This window comes from Stomoxys calcitrans, chromosome 2 (assembly GCF_963082655.1).
Source record: "Stomoxys calcitrans chromosome 2, idStoCalc2.1, whole genome shotgun sequence".
Lineage (NCBI taxonomy): Eukaryota > Metazoa > Arthropoda > Insecta > Diptera > Muscidae > Stomoxys > Stomoxys calcitrans.
This window is the reverse complement of record NC_081553.1, coordinates 132,406,861-132,426,953: the sequence shown is the minus strand read 5'-3', so window position 1 is coordinate 132,426,953 and position 20,093 is coordinate 132,406,861. Positions and strand designations below refer to the sequence as shown.

Genomic DNA, 20,093 nt, shown 5'->3' with positions numbered 1-20,093 from the left:
TGGAAATCATTACAAAAAAACACCTCTTGCAAATTTTCAGCCAAATCGGATAAGAATTGCGCTCTCTAGTGGCCCAAGAAGTCAAGAATCAAGATCGGTTTATATGGCAGCTATATCAGGTTATGAACCGATTTGAACCGTACTTAGCACAGTTGTTGGAAGTCATTTCAAAACACCTCTTGCAAAATGTCAGCCAAATCGGATTAGAATTGCGCCCTCTAGTGCCTCAAGAAGTCAAGATCCAAGATCGGTTTATAGGGCAGCTATATCAAAACATACACCGATATGGCCCATTTACAATCCCAACCGACTTACACTTATAGGAAGTATTCGTGCCAAATTTCAAGTGGCTAGCTTTACTCCTTCGAAAGTTAGCGTGTTTTCGACAGACGGACGGACATGGCTAGATCGACTCAAAATGACATGACGATCAAGAATATATATACTATATGGGATCTCAGAGGAATATTTCGAGGAGTTACAAACAGAATGACGAAATAAGTATACCCACATTCCATGATGGAGGGTATAAAAATAATTGCAACCCTAGACGCCATGTTGACCCCATAAAAAAGTTAGCTTGTGTATCATTTGGGGCACCTAAAACATAGTTTGATATCTACATACAAAATTCTTGTAGTATTCTCAAAGTTTCTTGAAACTCTACGACTCATTGGAACATATTTCCTCACTTAGGTGTTTTTATTTTACAAATTTTAGTCTTAGTTCATTGGCTCTTATAAGTGTGGAGTTCAATACACCTACAGCACATCCATACTCTGCCAACTATTGTACGTAGTTAGCTTTGATTGTGTGCTTTTGGTGGCAACTAACAAAGTTTGGCGTTTTGTTGAAAGTTGTCAAAAAGAAATGTGACGCTTTTATTAGGAATGCATAAAGAAACGATACTCGGAAATGTTTGTGTCATAGTTAACGAACATGACGTCGGTGTGTGCCATGCATATGAATCACTTCATATGGTTTTCAGTTGTAACTGGCTCAAGTTATTTGATTGAAAAGAATTTGGTATAGTAGTGATGTTTGAACAAGTAACATTTCATTGTTGAAGACGATGATGTAAATCTATTGATTGGTTTGGTTTAAGTGGCAGTCTGCCATCAGACTCACTTAGACGTTTTCGTCCATTGCGGTACCACAGGGCCAGGAGAAGGAAGATGTCTTCTAGTTCCTACCAATGAACCATCCAGATCGCTTTAAAGAGCCCAACAACTTGCGAATGTTTACATCCGCTAAAAAAATCTATTGATACTTTTTACATTTTGAAAATTAAAAAAAACCAACGTATAACTTTACTTAAAGTTTTATGTTTAAAGTATAAACATTAAGAAGCACCAAAGTTATTTAGATTAGAAGTTCTTATATTTTAATTAGATTAACATTACAATTGGCGCCCTTTTAGCTGAGTTGGTAGCTGGCTTGGTTGTATTGTAGTTTCGATTCTCATTCGAGGCTTTGTTTGGTCTGCCGCTGTTGTGGTATAACAATGGATAAAAGGTTTTAACTACATTTAAAGAAAATTAATTTTTGTATAATGCCAAACATAAGGCTGTCCTCAACGTTGAAGAATTTTGTTTAAATCAAATAACTTATTCCTAGTTACAAACAATATTGTTGTACAAATATGTTTCACCAACTTAACCTTTATCGATATAGGAACTATGAACAATGAACAATGAAATACAACTTTGCTTATAAGACTGATGTGGTTTTTAATTGATTATCTATTTCTGATAAAGTAGAGGGCAAAATTGTGACTTTAATCTCCTGTTTCACATTATGGAATCCTTTATTTTAATTTTGTGCCATTTTCGATCATTTTTTCGTCGTATTATTTTATTTTTTATTTCTTTTTTAAGCTTAGTTTTCTTATTTAAATCATTAATATGAAAATCCATTTATAAAACAACAAATAATATACAAAGAACAGTTGTAATTAAAAAAATTACTTTCAATGAAAGTAAACCGCATGCAACATATATATGTTTAAATTTTCATTCATCTCATGTTTTTTTCCTCTCACTTTTATTTTTCATACACATTACGGAGGATTTTCTCATTCAATATTAACCACAGATTTATTTCCATAATTAACCATAATAAATCAGCTTGTATGTTGAATATATCGCAATGGTTTAATATATCCATTTATGATAGCTAACACCGGGTATGCAAATAAAGAAGGAGAATCAATTCTGGCGTTAGCTACTAGTGATAAACCTAAAATGTATGATGTTTGCACAAGGAATAAAATATCACGAATATTTTTTCAATTAAAATTTAGTTGAAAATAAAAGTGGTTTCATTTAACAAGTTAATTAAGTCAATCAATCATTCTGTAATTGAAATCGAATTTTTGTCAATTGCGATTGTGTTTGAGATTTAGGCAATTTTCTATTAAAAAATCATTGACTCAATCTTTTTTTTTTTAACTGAATCTAAACTTTTTTCAATTTCTATCGTGATTGAAATTTTGAATTAAAAAATTTATTGAATAATAATTTTTGTAATTGAGTCTTAAAAAATTTTATTTGAATCTTAAAAACTTTTAATTGAATCTAAAAAAATTTTAATTGAATCTAAAAAAATTTAATCTTTTTCAATTAAACAATAACGACCAAGACCACTAACCTTTTTTCTTTTTTTCATCCAATGCGTTCGCCTATTCATTGGAAACAACTTTTTTTATAGAAGGAAAAAAAAGAAAAAAAATTTAGTGACGAAGGCTGTAAGTTCTTGCAATCATTTTTTAATGAAATCGGAAACATTTTAGACCCTACAGCTGTCCGTTTTTAAAAAAAATGCCAGCGCGCTATTCGCAAAAATTTTAGTATAACATTAGAATATATTTTCAATTAAATTTTTTATTGACCCAATTAAAAAATTAATTGGATATTTCGAAAATTTCAATAACTTTTTTGATAAAATCAATTAAAAAATTAATTAATTTTCAAGTTTTTTGCCTGTTAGGGCAAAGATCATTAAATTTTTAAATTTTTCTTTGTTTCTCTTACGAGACGAGCTTAATGATAGGTGATTTTCTTTGCAAATGGAAAAGGAAAGCCAGAGATAGCAACACACACTATCTCTGGTTAGAAGACGTTTCAAACATATTAGGTGTGATGGCGTCAAGCGTCGTGCGTTGGAATGTTGTATTTGAATTGTATTAATTGCGAAAACGCCTCTATGATGCAATTGCCACATCAACCACGCTCGACAACCCTGTTATTAGCTGTACATTTTTCCAATGCATGTGTTTTTGTGTAATGACAGACTTCTTTTCTGCGACAATTACACTACTTCCGTGGTACACATGATTTTGTGCATCTGTTAGAAGTTGTATTGATGGCTTCGAATGCTAGGCAACGGCTCTCGCTGTTGCTCCGTGTTCCCACGTTCCAATCCCGGCCGGGCTCTGCTGAATTTTTTCACTTTCAAGTTTTTTGCCAGTTAGGGGGAATATCATTAAATTTTACAATTTTAGAGATAGCAACACACACCAACCACTATGGGACGCTTTTCGTCTTTGGTTAGAAGACTTTTCAACCAAATTAGGTGTGATGGCTTCAAGGGTCGTGCGTTAGTATGTTATATTTGAATCGTATAAATTGCGAAAACGGCACTATGATACAATTACCACATTAACCACGCTCGACTACCTTGTCTTTGAGCTGTACATTTTCCCAGGATTGTAAATTTTAAATTGTTCTTTCTAATTGAACATGCAATTTTTTTAAATGAATTTTTTCAATTATTTTTTTCATAAACTATGATTGATATCATTTTCGTGACTGAATTTTTTCACTTTCAAGTTTTTTGCCTGTTAGGGGGAATATCATTAAATTTTACAATTTTAGAGATAGCAACACACACCAACCACTATGGGACGCTTTTCGTCTTTGGTTAGAAGACTTTTCAACCAAATTAGGTGTGATGGCTTCAAGGGTCGTGCGTTAGTATGTTATATTTGAATCGTATAAATTGCGAAAACGGCACTATGATACAATTACCACATTAACCACGCTCGACTACCTTGTCTTTGAGCTGTACATTTTCCCAGGATTGTAAATTTTAAATTGTTCTTTCTAATTGAATATGCAATTTTTTTAAATGAATTTTTTCAATTATTTTTTTCATAAACTATGATTGATATCATTTTCGTGACTGAAGCAGTTTTAATACAAAAATTAATTGGATCAATTAATTTGGTGATTTTTTCTGCGTACAGGGTAAAACGTCCCGATTGCAACACACAGATGTTATGTACTAGATTTTGTGATTCGTCCTTACGTGTAATTGAGAAAAATATATAAAAACATTTTAGAATATTCAATAACAAACCGCGATATTTCATTTTATTCCCATTTGAGTCTAGAAACACATTTTTTCAAGCCCAGAGAAATAAGTTTACTGATATCAGTAAACATTTTCTGATGATTTTAAATAATGGTTTTTCTTTATCACTACATTATGAACATTACACAGTTTGGTCACTTAGTGCTAGTAGTTGTGAATGACAAAATTGATTAATTATGCTGTTTAATGTTTAACCAATTCACTTAAAATTATTTGTTTGGATCTCAATAATGGTGGAATATTTTAAAAAATGGTCTGTTTTGTATAACTTTTGTCTAGATCGATACTTAGAGCTTATTTTCCAAGTCAAAACAAACATTAACATCACTCATTGTGAAGTTTAATGTACACAATTCCTACATATGTAAATTATAATGAACTTCATTATAAATATACCAAACTTACTGTTGCCTATCACAGGGCGCTTCAATGGAATGAGTTAATGTGTAGCCTACTTCATTCATACAATTTTCAAAATTAAACTTCTAACACGAACAATTTGAGGATATAAAAAAATTAATACACAAATTAAAATATAAAACATCGAAATATGCAATAACAAAAAACAAGAAAACATCAAAATACACGCAAAACCACAATAAGAAAATTTAAAGAAAGCAAGGCCATTGGCTAATTTTTGTCCCGAGGAAGAGAACACCACACAATTCAGCGTTAACCTTATTTCCACGAAAACGAAAATCTTAGGGGAGCATTGAACATCAACAAAAATTGGTTTCTTATTTTTTTCCAGCTACCAGCAAGGTAACATAACTAAGAAGGCCAAGTTAAAGGCAATAAATGAGAAAGCTGTAGAGGGAAAGAGACAGGAGGAGTGCCACGCAAAACGAAACGGACATTCAATCCAATTTGTAAAAGTTCAACGAAAGTGGTGTTTCGAGCTGAATTACCTTACCATTGCCGAAATCTTGATATTCTCTTGCTTGTATTGTGAGCAAGAAATTTCAATTAAAATTAACTTTCCAATTTAAATGTTTTTTGTTTTTTTTTATCATTATGTAATGTTGTTTTGTCCTTTTTGGCTTTTTAATTGGAATGAATTTATTTTAGACTATTAACTTTAGTAAGATGTGTATATTTTGGAAGATATGTACTTTTGGAAGCACTTGGCAATAACAGCATACATTTTGTAACTGTAACTTAATACAAGATTAGGTTAACCTAACATAATACTATCGACGAAAGTACATATCGTCATCTGCAGGAATTAAGAGTGTGTGCATGCCAATCTCTGCATTTATATTTAAATATTTAATTAAAAAATGAATGGCAATCACTTCCTTTGAAATGGTGGTACACTGTACCAACCTTCCAGGTCTTCTGGAGTAGCCATGCAGAAACACTACCTGTTTATTTATTTGTGGCATTGTTATTTTAAATAAGTTCTATAGATTTTTATAGATAGGTCATTTTATTACAATATCTAAATTAGTTAAAATCTATAAAAAAAATATCTAGCAATTATTTTTCAGCGACTTGTATTAATAAAACTAAAACGAAATAATGTTATTAAATTTATTGTATTTAAAAACCTAACTTCATATTGGCAAAGTTCCAGTGCCGTTATTAACCAAATTACATTAACTCTTGGACTATTAGTTTAAATGACAAAAACTACATTTTATTTTATATAAATAAGTTTTAAAAATGAGCAATCTGTAATGGTTACTCCCATTATATGCATATTGACGGAATAATAAAGAAGAACGAGTGGTTTGCCCACAACAACAAGTGGAAGAGCCCCTAAAATAGTTTTCTGGTCTAAATTCAGAGTTCAGCAAAAGAAGGCCACATCGCTTGTCGAAATCAAAACATTGAGGATGTCAAAATGTGTTATCTGAAAATACCATTAATACTATGCAATGAGTGTTAACAAAGAACAAGTTGACAACCTCAATAATAAGTACTGTCAAGTATATCAACAATTGTATGTTGCCAGATTAACGTCCACAAGATGCTGTAATTCAGGTGGTGTTGATTGCCGCTAGCTCCTGTAAGAATATTCTGATATATATTCAAACTATATGAAAAAGTTGTCAGTACCACGGAGTGAACGCATACTTTTTCATATCTCAGGACTAATCGAGAGTAAATGAAAAACTATCAACTATAAAAATTACAAAATAAAAGCAAACCAAAAGCATGCAAAAGGCTACATAATGATGTTGACCAACAACCACTCCATATTAAGTCGATTTCTTGATATTTTTAAAATTGTCTTTTTGAAATTCATTACACACAATAAAAATTGCAGCTTATCAATTGTGAAACTCCTCAATTTTCTCTCAATCCATGTCCGGGAAGTAAATTGAAAACGCGAACGATTATTACTAAATATGTGTGTTAATTTTTACGTGCATAAAGAATTTCCTATTATTCCATTTTCCATTACATTTGTGAAATAGTTAGACAAACAGTTATTGAAAAAAAAATTATTTAAAAGTGTGATAAATCCTATGTTATTTATTTGCACCCCTACAACAATATTTTGTAGATTGATAATCAAAACGATCTTAAAGGAATGAACAATCAGCTGTTCGCTTTGAGTGCATTCTGAGCTGACATTATGTCAAATTAAATACATGACAGTTGATTTGGTTACTTCAGCCCAAAACCATAAATAACATTAAATAGCTCTTTTTTTTAATTAGGAAAATAATGTTGATTATAACCAAAATGTTGTGTTTGTAATATAAGGAAAGGGGTGTATAATAATAAAAATGTAAATAATTGTTACGTTCGCCATGTCCTTGCAATTAATAAATATTTTGTTATACTTTGTTAGTTAACCTCTCCTACACCCAATAGGCAAAACAAGAATAGCTTGCAATTTTAGATGTCTTAAATATACATTTAGCTTTAGATATACATGATTAGATATAACTTGGACAATTTCTTTCTTCTCAGTGTGAATGTTGATGTAATTATATTTTCTTATTAAAAATGACAAATATTGCTTAAAAGAGAACAAGAAAAAAATTCATGATAAAAACATTAAAAAAAAATGTAATTTTATTAATCTATAGACATGTGCATTCATACTAAAATTTTATATATTTTCGTGACGTAATTCATTTATACAAAACAAAAAAAAAATAATAATGAAATACTGAAAAGATCAATTAGTACATTTAGATAAAATGTTATATAAAATATTTATGAAAGAGCCATTCTGCGAGAAATATGGCAAAAAGGCATAAGTTAAATCCCTTGTTTATGCTCATGAAAATAGTAAACCAAAAAACAATTACAACAGCAACCATATACGATATATTCAGACAACAATAGATAATTTATATGAAAAAAATATAGCACAAACCTTTAAAAAAAAACTTCATATAGTCTAAGAAACTGGAAAAGTGTTTAAACCGTTTATATATTGCTTATTGTGTTAATGTAAAATATGTCTATTAAATTTTTGTTATTGCAATACATTTCTTGGAATGATCTGATGGACCTTAGTAAGCGCATTGCTTAAAGCAAATTCTCCAATGCATTTAGTTACAAAGAAATACTGAAAACCTACTCTTTAACATAGATCTACTCCTTAAAAAATGGCCTAGGCTCACTGTCCACCCAAAATCCCATGATAGATATAACAAGTTATTTTAATTTAATGCGAGTTTAATGGAAATTCATATCGTAAAGCTTGTTACAGCAACTTTAGTTATATTCTAAAGACGTAAAATATTATCTCGGATGTACATACCTTTCCGGGAAATCGACATTAGCAACAAAACCAAAATTTACACGAGACCGTTTTTATTAAATTTCTAACAAATGTGCTCATGATATACAGTAGTTTTGACTTAGTAGTCATGTTACTTTTGTAATCTAATTTGTGAAGATGTAGTTAAAAAAGCACTTTTAACAAATGCATTTACCTGCCTCAATGTCTAGGTATATACAATTGCATATAACTGCCTTAATGTGCATGTATTTGAATATACCTTAGCAATTTTTTATTATCAGCCCTATTCTAAATATAAATTTATAAAAAATTTTACCACTTCTTATTATTCACGAACAATTTATTATGTACGCAAATTATTTTTTACTTCACTCTTTACTTCACGATCCGGTAGATTCAACCACATATTCTCCTTTTGACAAGGGAATACGCCAACGTCCGCCAGACCACTCTGACGCATCTCATTTTAGCCAACGATTGTTGGATGAGGACGGAAAGTTTTTTATCACAACACAGGCCATAATTGTGCACTATCGCAGAAAGTAAAACAAACATTACAAAAGCAACACTAAACATGCTTGTAAACTTTTTAACAACCTTATAACCTTTTTTGGTTATTTTTCCGAAAAAGTTCTTTTTTCAAAAAAAATAGTAAAATTTTTAGCCGAAATAAAACAGCTGAAGCAAAACAGCTGTTTTCGAAAATTCGAAATTCCCTCACCCAAATTTTTTCTCTCACCATTCAATCAGAATAGGAGGGTTTTATTCGAGAGAGAAATTAATTCCCTGGGAGTTTATTATCGAAAACAGGTATTTTCAAAAGCAGGTCAAATATAAATATATATAATATTTTAATAAACAATTGAATTTAAAATAATTATTATACAGTCAGAGCTCCTTTATCCGGGATGTTCGGAACCGAAAGAGTAATGTTTTTTTTAAAGGTTTTACACAAAATTTTAAAAATTTATCTTGGTTTGAAATGCCAGAACCGCCAGCGTTCTCAAAGAATTACATCATCATCAGATGAATTAGTCTGAACTATTTCAGATTAATTCTGATCTATTTTCCTTTTGTGTCTTATCTGTGGTATTTCCTCATCGGACAAAACGGCAAATTGGGAAGCATTATTATATCTGAGCTATATTTTCATATCCCTACTAAAATCATTCGTTACATTTAACATTTACGTTGTGTTATCGGGTGTATGTTATCTGTCATTTCTCTATATTTGAAACACGAGTAGATACTTTTTTCGATAATGGTATGTAAAGTTCCATATTGCACGCTGGGCCGTCAGCTGAATTTAAGTAATTTTACGTCTGGATGTGATGGACAGTTGTCTAATTCCAGAAGGATTTTGCTATCATCTTTCAGACCAATTTTCTTAAAATAATCCCTTAGTTCGGAACAAAATGTTGTAAAACCATTCTTAAAAATATTTGTGGAGTTACCTACGTTTTTTTTTATTGATTTTACAAATGACGGGAAGTTTGTTGAGATTCTTTAAAGCTCTTTCTTTTCAATAACAAACGCCTTGCATTTGAGAGTACCAGCAGCATAAGAATACAATAATGCAGTTGGTTCATCCTTTGACACCTTATGACCATCTATGACTGCGTCATTATGGCATACCGAACTGCTTTATTGCAAACAGTACCAAAATAATACAGCTTCATCTGCATTATAAATTTGTCTCATTGCCTACTTTTTCCCTTGATAATGTCAATCAATTTTCCACAAAATTTTTGTGTCAGCTGAAGCTTTTTCTCGTCCTGCCTTATGCTTGGGAATTGCATTCCGCTTTTTAAACTTTTGCAACCAGCTGTTAGAATAATCACATTCCCAACTTAAGTTCAATTTGGAATGGAATATATTTTAACATTTTCCTTTTACAGAAAGCCTGTATTTGTGTTCCCTTACATTATTCTTAACGATCATTCTTAAATTTCTTAATACACTTTCGGTTCTTCTGCGTATTTCAAGGCTTTTCAGTTTTGAAACCCAAAAAGTCACTTTCTGAAGAAAAAAAGTATGAGAACGAAGGAATTTGCATCTTCGATTTACTTTCATTTTGCTTGGGTTATTCACAGTCGTAAAATATGCTCATGCTCCCGGATAATAGAGGTAATCACGGATAATCGAAGCAATGTAAAATTACAAAAATTTCTTTTTCTATCCCGGATAATCGAGGTCCGACTGTTTTATCGTATTATTGCAAAGAAAACAACAAATATTCAAAAAAGAGACGGTTATGACCAATGTGCACTTAAGTGAGAGGCAACTTAAAACTACTGTAATCATTGTCGCTCTCATTGGTTCGTTATTTGGATAGATAACTTAAACCGGTATTCTTTATCGATTTCCTTCTAAAGCCTAGAACAGACTTCATTCACAGCGAAAATGCCTATTTAATTATTGCTCGTAGAACTCAGTACCACTTGTACGGAATGTGTTTGCATTATCTTCGTCACCATTTTCTTATAGTGCGTTTTGGCAGTTGTTCGTGTAAAGTCTAGGTCAGTACTAGACTTAAAAAAAGGAATATCGTTCAATAAAGTGTTATTAACGGAAATATATTTGGACAACCCCTCAGATGAGAACATCCTTTGCCTTTCGACATTTTCAACTTCGAAGAAAGTTGTATTGAAGATTTTTAAAAAGCAGCTCTTGAAACCAGTATTTTACAAGTTTAGGTCAGCTCATCACAAATTCTTACCTTGAGTGTATGCTACAAAATGCCACAGAGCTGTCGCAATATGTGATTTACAATTATCCTAATATGGACACCAATAGAAAGTATCGTCATTTATCGAAAACAAAATGTGCAAAGGCCCCTATGAACATTGTGAATGTGAATGGAAACGATTGAAAATATCATCAAATGTCACAAAAAGGTTAAACATAAACAAACAGTGAATGAAAGTCAAAAAAAAAACAAGTTGACAACTTGAATGATAAATACCGCAAAAACTTATGAAGCAACTGATTAGGTTAGGTTAAGGGGTTTATTGCTTCCCCAAATTTCCGTTAGTAAATTCTGTCTTATCCCATACAAGATAGGGATTGTACAGGCAAAGAAAAGTGTGATCTGTTTGACAAAAGCCATGACAAATTTAGGAAGGCAGGTCACTTCTTTAGAAAAGGAGGAAGATCCATAGAAAATGTTCTGGTTACTTTCGAACAACTCTTTAAATCATTTTGGAACCTACTAAATTCCCCATGAACACTACATTTAGGAACTTACATTTGTATAATGTTACGCATCAATTATTTATTCAAACGGAAAATATTGATACTTATTAAAATTGATCTGTCAACGGAAAGGGTGAAAGTTAAGGGCCTGTCCCGCCAAGTTTATTGCTTTCATTCATTGGTACGCTATCAGACAAACAGCTGATTTGCGTCCCAATAAGAAGTTGAGGAGTAAAGCTGAACGCATTCCGATATATCTTACGGGTGTCATGTTTCATTTTTCGACCAAATGAAATTGATAGAATTTTCCTAAATTAATATAATAAAACTATTAATAACTATGAAGATTTAACTTGCAATCATTGAGATAAGTTGGTATATGGGATATAAGTTTGCCTTATTTAACGTTGACACATTTTTTTGGCTCAATAAATTTCCGGCAAATAATCTATCATCACTTTGGAATAAGCAGCGACAGTTGCGCTCTTCTAGACATTTGGTGCAGGTTGCAGATCTAGGTTAAAGGTGTAGGTTACACGTGCGTGTCCTGGTGCATCCTAAAAAGGTTGCCCTTGGGATAAATTTTCCACAGGTCAAAGGAATAAACTTTTCAATATTATAATTTGTATTATGCCAAACTTCATTTAAATTTCATTTTGAAAAAGGTAAAGAAACAATTGACTAAAATGCTGGAAAATTTCTAGGTCTACAATGTGTTGGTGTGTGTGTGTATTAAAGCATATCAAATATTAAGCAAAACCATTTGCAAAAAACCCTACGAAGCAAAGGGCCAATGAATCGAATCAAACAACACACGAAAATGGTTTCTTTACGGCAAAATAAAAGTTTATAGTTTAGTTATTTTATGAGAAAATCAAGAACAAACAAAACTACAACAAAACAGCCCAAGAAGCAATCTAAAAGCATGCAAAAACTTAACTATTTAATATACTTATATACAGACGTATACATAAATAGGAGAGTTAAATAAACGATACATACATACATATATATAAAAATGGACATGAATCGAACATCAGCAATAACCCCACTGAGAATTCAACAATAAAATTTTACAATCGCAAAACAGAACCCTCACACACATACACACAATTCAACAAAAAAAAAATATATACACAAAAACATACACCACTCAGACATATTAAAAATTTGCATAACGTTTATATCTGAATATAAGCAATAGTAGTTTTTGTTTTGTTTTCAAATGAAATTGAAAATAAAAGGTTATTAAATGAATTAAAACAAAAAATAATATAATCGCAAACAAGACAAACACTTAAACGCAAAAATGACAAAAATGTATGTATGGGCAGAAAAAAAAATTAAATAAATTATAAAATGATGACAAATTTACATAATATATATATAGAATATACATATTTTAAATACATAATATATGTAAAATCAAAAACTCCAAAACAAGATTGACAACAACTTTAGCCTGTACTTAGCCTATTAACATAATAAATAACAACAACTTTACATGCAGCCACAAAATAACACAAGAAAAAAACAAAGATCGGGTAAAAATCAATTACAATACATCAGAAATCCGAAAAACATATAAATATATTATATATAATAAATTTATTTAAATTCTAACAAAAATCTATATATCAATGTGCAATTTGAATTGTTTACCTTAAAAGAAAAATGAATATAATAATAATAAAAAAAGGAAAAACTAAAACAAATGAAAATCAACACTTGCCACCACTATCCCCCTTACACATACTCGTAAATACTATGTATACACGTCCGCGCCCACTCCACTAAAACGGAAACGTTCATTAATGCCCCCAATATATTGATAAAAGCTAAAGATAAACTAAACATCCATAAATACATACATATTTATGTAGATAGTTTCATATGTATTGTATATATGCATACATATGTATGTAATATGTTTGTATGTAGTAAAATAAAAAAAGGTCTACAAAGCATCTCACATGCAACTGGAAATAATCAAAATCAAGAAGCATCGTTGAATTTGCATTGTTTCGAAAGGTCCCACAGCGCACTGTTGTCACATTATCCGGTCTGCTAATTCAACAAACTACCCAATGGTATATTCTCACTAGACAAGCAAGATTTGCCGACAATTCATTTCTTAGATCTAACATTTTTTTCCTGCTGCATTTGTTTAAGGCTGTGGCAAAGAAATTGTCGAATGTACAGCCTTCTAAGATTTACTCTTTAAAGCTAATGCAGCTTAACCAAGTTATATCCAAAATGCACTGAGTCGTAGTGAAAATTAACCACCCCAGCTGAGTCCACTCAGACGACTGTTTTATTCTTCTGTGATACTCTCGAGAGAAACAAAGTATGGAAGAGAAGTTGAAGAAAGAAAGTGTTGGTCCATAGATCTTAGGAAAGCAAGCACATAATTGACATGCCCATATGCGTGTTAATTCCTAAAGGAGTGCCAGCCCAAGCCCTTCCAAATGTCTTCTCGATGTGTGCTGATCCTGCTATCGCCTTACGTAGCTTTCTCTTCTTAATATTATGTATTCGAGAAGATCTCCTAGATATACATCAGCTAAATCAACCAGTTTGAAGAAAAACTCGACTTTCCTAAAAATTCATATCATTCAAAATTTTAACAGCCTGTCTGTCCCACTAAGTTTATGTATTCCATTCACTAGCACCTTGGAAGCCATCGTAGCGCAGAGTTTAGCATGTCCGCCTACGACGCTGAACGCCTGGGTTCGAATCCTGGCGAGACCATCAGAAAAAAATATTCAGCGGTGGTTTTCCCCTGCTAATACTGGCAACATTTGTGAGGTACTATGCCATGTAAAACTTCTCTCCAAAGAGGTGTCGACTTTCGGCACGTCGTTCGGACTCGGCTATAAAATGGAGGCCCCTTATCATTGAGCTTTAACTTCAATCGGACTGCTCAGAAATTTGCCCCTGTTCCTTAGTGGAATGTTCATGGGCAAAATTTGCAATTTACATTCACTAGCACGTTATCAGACAAACAGCTGATTTGCATCTTATTTGCAATAAGCAGCAGAAAAAGGAATAATCGGGTGAGTGGCAATGTGAATGAAGACGTAAGCGAATTGCTTTATAATCGAGTATTGGTGTCTCTAATAAGAAGACAAGTGTCACTCACTTTAATTTGGGCTATCGTGCGTATCGTGAAAAAAAAAATATGAACATATTTTAATGAAATTTATGTAATTTTGAACCGAATTTTTCTTAAATCAATACCGTTTGTCCTTGAGACAAAAATATGACCAGTATTACTACTCAGGAAAATTATTGCCTAGCAAAATTTAACAAAAAAATCCTGACAAATGTTCTACAAGCCAAAAATGAGGTATATATGAGAGTTGACCATTTTGCCATTCCATTTAGAGCACATCAAACTATACATTTTCAACGCTACAAAGTACTAGATCATCGTTTTCCATGATCTAGGATCAAGACATGTCAGTCCGTCTGTTTGTTTGTTGAAATCACTCTAAAGCCTTACGTTCAAAGATGGCCTATATCTTGATAACGATCTCCCGATAAGAAATCTTGAGTTCATAAAGTCGTATTTTTGCCCCAATTACAATGAACAACCGTGCCGAGTTTGGACAAAGCAATCTCCCGATTTCAGTGTTTGGACCCAAAAATGCCTTTTTACTACCCAATTTTTGCCGTAACAGTGAGTTGCATAAACCCCTAAACTTCACAGTATAGGCCAGATCTGCCATATTTGTATGCAACTGCCACATAGCCCTGTTTTCCGATTGAAGGCATTGATGGCACACAACAAATTTAGAAGAGATTCCTTAACATACATACTAGTAACGGCCGATATCAGAACTTATGACTTTTTTCCAGAAATTTGAAGCAATGAGACCCTTTGTAACAGTATTTGGCTCCTCGTCATCCATGACTATTTTAACAAATACACAGAAACGACAAGAAGTGAATTAATTTTGAGTTATCCCCGGCGATTGGAGAACCCTACCAAAAATTGAGGTCAGCCATCCCACCAAGAGAATTAAAACCTACCAAAAACGGCAGCACTGAGTATGACATGTGAAAAATGTTTTGAACATTTGTGGAAAGATTATTAAACATTAGGTTTCTCTTAGGGAATTTGGAGAACATTTGCGGTGTTTGGTTTTTTTTTTTATATTGTGACCACTGCTCAAATAAGTGAAGACTACTTTTCTGTTTTTTAAGTTGTTTAAACGATTTTCTCGGCACGGATATAAAGATGTATAATACAACTCACTATCTCAAATGCATGGCATTTTAATGGAATAAGTTCAAGCGTTTTAAGTTCGGCCGGGACGAATCTTGGATACCCACCACCATGGATTCTGCTCAAAATGTACCCCTGTTAACTCATCTTGTATTTGAATTATATGGAAACAATCAAATCGTTTTTTATTTATCTATAGATCTGGTCACATATTCTCTCACTCACGAAACGTAAAGCCATGCGAATAATTACATATTGCATGGTGATATGAGTAAAAGACTAACTTTCTTTGTCATAGCTTGTCACTCAGTTTCGTGGGAAAGGCCCTAATATTCACATGCAACTGTATATCTTCCTCTCTTTTCGGGGTTTCTGGTTTATCGTGATGTTTTCAAACCCTTTAATTATTTTTTTATAGGTTAAATGCCTTTCATTGTATTTTGTTCAGTATGTTCCACTTCAATCAACTTTAAACAATTAACATCTCTAAACTCGTTGATTAAATATTCGAACTTAACTTAACCTTCTATTGTTTTTCACAATTGATCACTTGTAAATGTTTTTTAACATTAATACAGAACTTGACGTCTCACCTTAACTATGGCTCAGTGCATGCGTTTCTCCCCTTAATAAGTGGATGTTACCAATATTTCGGCTTTGTAAGACGAGACAGTGTAAAGGGACCTTTACTGCACTTACACTTAGAAGAGAAAATTATTCATTTCTACATTAATACATTACGAAATTTTATGAAGAATCGGGTCAAATTGTGGAGCAGAAGGAAAGTCAGAAATTTATCAAAATGTATTTTTGTTCTGGCCTTTCTTTCTACTTCATAAAAGCAAAAAAAAAAAATTCCTTCCTTTCATTTTGTAATGGTTTTGTAGTCTCAAATGTGGAAGCAACACATGATTTATATAATTGGCTATGTGATTTGAAACAAATGCATCCGATATTGTTTAAACATGCTTCAAAGGTCCAAGTAAACAACCAAAAAAAAAATTGTGTCGGCTAGGATTGCACGGAATGACCTTTAAATGTGTATCCCAAATAAAGCCCTAAATAGAAATTATTGTTACATTTTGGCTCCAAGACATCCAAAAGATTACTCTAGAATTGCAATATTTCTCTAAGTGTAAACAGTGCTGCCTCTATTAAACAATGAAAAATTTAATTGAAATATATGGAAACGTTTTGGAAAATACAAGCAAATCAATACTCATTAATTGTTACACTATTAAATTGAAGAGGGCATATATTTAACAAAAACAATTTAATATACAAATATAAACATAAAAAAGTTCAAGAAAAAAATCTATTATTCTAACAATTTAAGAAAAGAAATCTTATATATTTTCTCTTTCCCTAGTCAAGAAAAAATAAAAAAATTTACAACTATTTAACAACAACAACAAAATATTAGTTATTTATTGAATTACAAGTTAAGTGTTAGTATTATAAAGAAGAATCCAACAAAAAAAAAAGAACAAAGCAAATAAAAATAAAAGTAAAAAAAAGAACGTATGTATTAAAAAACATAAAGTACATAACATACAAACAACAACAATTTATATTAATTACATTAGTATTTCCTTTTTTTATTTGGATTGATTAAAAGCAGTTAATTGGTCTAATACAAACAGTAACAAAGCAAAACGAAACTAATAACAACAAATTAATTTCAACAAAATATTCAATTGATAAAAATAACAAATAAAATTATTAAATAAAAAACAACAACAAAAAACCGAAGGCGCATTTTATTTTCTACGATCTTAGTCAAGAAGACGTTGTAAAACTATGATAAAAAGCCGCACAAAATCAGGGGAAAAAATTAGTCTGCAAAATCAATCAATTCAACATATTCATATGCTGGAAACAGTTTAGGATATTCAGGTCATACAATTCTGTGGCACTTTTATCTCCTTAAACATCAATGGTTTTCGGTCATCATATACCAACTTGTTAAATATATATCATCTCTGTTTGTGCATATTTTTTAATTTTTTTATCGTAATTTTTATTTTCATAAACAGGAATGCACCTTATCCGTATGGAATCGCACTGCCTCTGATTATTTCAGTACGACACGTATCCGTGATACACTCCGGAGGATATTAAATTTACCTGCTTCTGTGCCAATGGAGTATAAGATACACTGTGATAGCCTTAAATATATAGCAATGTAAGTATGAAGTGTGAATGTCTCATGGTATTTTCCCCTCTAAAACGTGATAAAAGAGGATAACACGCTAAGTTCGGCCGGGCGAATATTTGTCACACACCATCACGGATTCTGCTAAAAGTTAAAAAAAAATTAATTCAATTCCCGAGTAAAAAAATTGATTGGCTAGATCCAAATATATCTGGGATAAGATAAAGTTGGATCTAATTAGATCAAATTGGATTTGCCATATCCTATTATATATAATTACATCTGATGGTGGACCCTTGCTCCCCCTTGCTCCAATATTCAAAAACGCCAGATCTCGGTGATGGCCGCACCGATTTAAGCGAAAATTTGTATGCCACCACAAAAACACAAAATTGGTATTAAACTTTAGGGTCAAATAACCTAGGGGGCGCTCCCATCCCAAAACCCACCCGAACGGACATGTTTACCGATTGGGACAATGCAGTTTTGCAAATTTTGCCTATGAACATTCCACTAAGGGGCAAACTTCTCACTTATCATAAGTGGATGTTACCAATGTTTCGACTTTGAAAGATGAGACAGTGTAAAGGGACCTTTACTGCACTTAAACTTAGAAGAGAAAATTATTTATTTCTACATTACGAAATTTTATGAAGAATCGAGTCAAATTGTTTGACTCAAGTTTAAGCTCCATGATAAGGGGCCTCCTTTTTTTATAGCCGAGTCCGAACGGCGTACCGCAGTGCGACACCTCTTTGGAGAAAAGTTTTACATGGCATAGTACCTCACAAATGTTGCCAGCATTGGAAGGAGAAAACCACCGCTTAAATTTTTTTCTAATGGTCTCGCCAGGATTCGAACCGAAGAGTTCAGCGTCATAAACGGACATGCTTACCTCTGCGCTACGCTGGCTTCCACCGATTAGGACAATATGAGTATCAAATGAAAGGTATTTAAGAGTAGAGTACAAACTTGGTATACAAATTCTACCCTAAGTTTTCGGGGGGTCCCCCACCCCCACAATAGGACACTTTCACTGCTTTGGGCAAAATGGGTATCAAATGAAAGGTATTTTAAAGTAGTGAACAAATCTGACATACAAATTTATTCCCTGGTATCTGAAGTGCCTCATCACCCCTTAAAACCGGCCAGCAGGGCATATTTACCAATTGGGGCAATATGGAGACCAAATGAAAGCTATTTAAAAGTAGAGCAAGAATCTGACATAAAATTTTATTCCTTGGTGTCTAAGGGGCCTCCCCACCCCCAAAACCCCTCAACAGGACATATTTATCAATTGTGTAAATATGGTTATTAAATGAAACATATTTGGTGAAACTCCATATAAAAAAATAAGCGGAAAATATTGATGAAAAGTGTTTGTTTCGCTATAACTGGTTTTTTCATCTAGGGAAAATTTACATTTCACGACGCTCAAAAAGAGCACAACCACATACGCTGCGCAACAAGTCGTTTTCCTAAGTAAAAATTCCCAAAACTGGCATAAATGTCCAAAATCCCAAGTTTAGACTTTTCGACTTTTATCAAAATGGCAAAAGTCAACTTTTAGACTTTTCGAATTTCTGTGCAAAAATTCGACTTTTCGACTTTGCAAAATGTAGATGTTTTGACGTTTTGTCATAATTTTTCGAAATTTTCTCAATAAAATACTTCAATTTCCGACAAGTTTTTGTAAACTTTTGCCATCAATAATATGATAATTTCTTAGTATTTTCATAAAGGGGAGGTATAAAGAAAAATTTTAAATGCAAAATTAGCCCATATTTCAAAAATGTAGAAATTTCTAAACTGTGTTGTTGTCGTCACCATTGAATATGAAAAGAGACCGCGTACCCCAAATTGGAGTCAATCTATTCTAAATTCAATCTAAACTTAGCTAAATTCGGTGCAAAAAACTCTTCGCTAAATTCGGTGCAAAAATCTATTGTGAAATGTACCCTTATATAGGAGCTACTGTAAAATATTGGTCGATTCGTCTATATATGGATTATACTTTCGTCAGGCCGAGAAAAAGTTGTTTACAAAATTTTAGATAAAATGTGGGTTTCTGTGCAAAAATACCGAAAATTGCCTGTACATTAATATGGAACCTACACCCAAAGTTGGACTGATATGGACCATATTCGTATTTTATAGGTTAATATGTTTAATCTGAAGATCGATCTATATAGTAGCTATATCAAAATATGGACTGGGATGGGTATGTTACTTTACTTTACTTTAATTGGCCTTTCCAAACTAATTTATTCCCCTAGCCGAACGTAGAATAGATGCCCAAACGCATCGATCTTCTGCGCTTTTTCTCCAATTTCTGACACCTAGTTTCGAGATGTCGTTCTCCACTTGGTCACTCTGTTAGAATTTGCTGGAGTTTCTTTATCCATTCTGACAACATAGCCTAGTCAACG

At 32.3% G+C, this 20,093-nt stretch overlaps 2 protein-coding genes across 2 annotated transcripts in view; both read left to right on the top strand.

The window, feature by feature from the left end:
* The window catches only part of LOC106090679 (syntaxin-1A), a 237,162-nt gene extending 231,798 nt beyond the window's left edge, over positions 1–5,364 (top strand). The window contains exon 3 of the mRNA XM_059363079.1: positions 5,126–5,364. The gene's annotated coding sequence lies outside the window, so the exon portion shown is untranslated. The remainder of the gene's footprint in view (positions 1–5,125) is intronic.
* LOC106090680 (putative mediator of RNA polymerase II transcription subunit 26) overlaps positions 1–20,093 on the top strand; it is a 285,790-nt gene that overhangs the window by 260,547 nt on the left and 5,150 nt on the right. Inside the window, exon 4 of the mRNA XM_059363078.1 lies at positions 17,546–17,694. Coding sequence (XP_059219061.1) covers positions 17,546–17,694 — 149 coding nt within the window. The remainder of the gene's footprint in view (positions 1–17,545; positions 17,695–20,093) is intronic.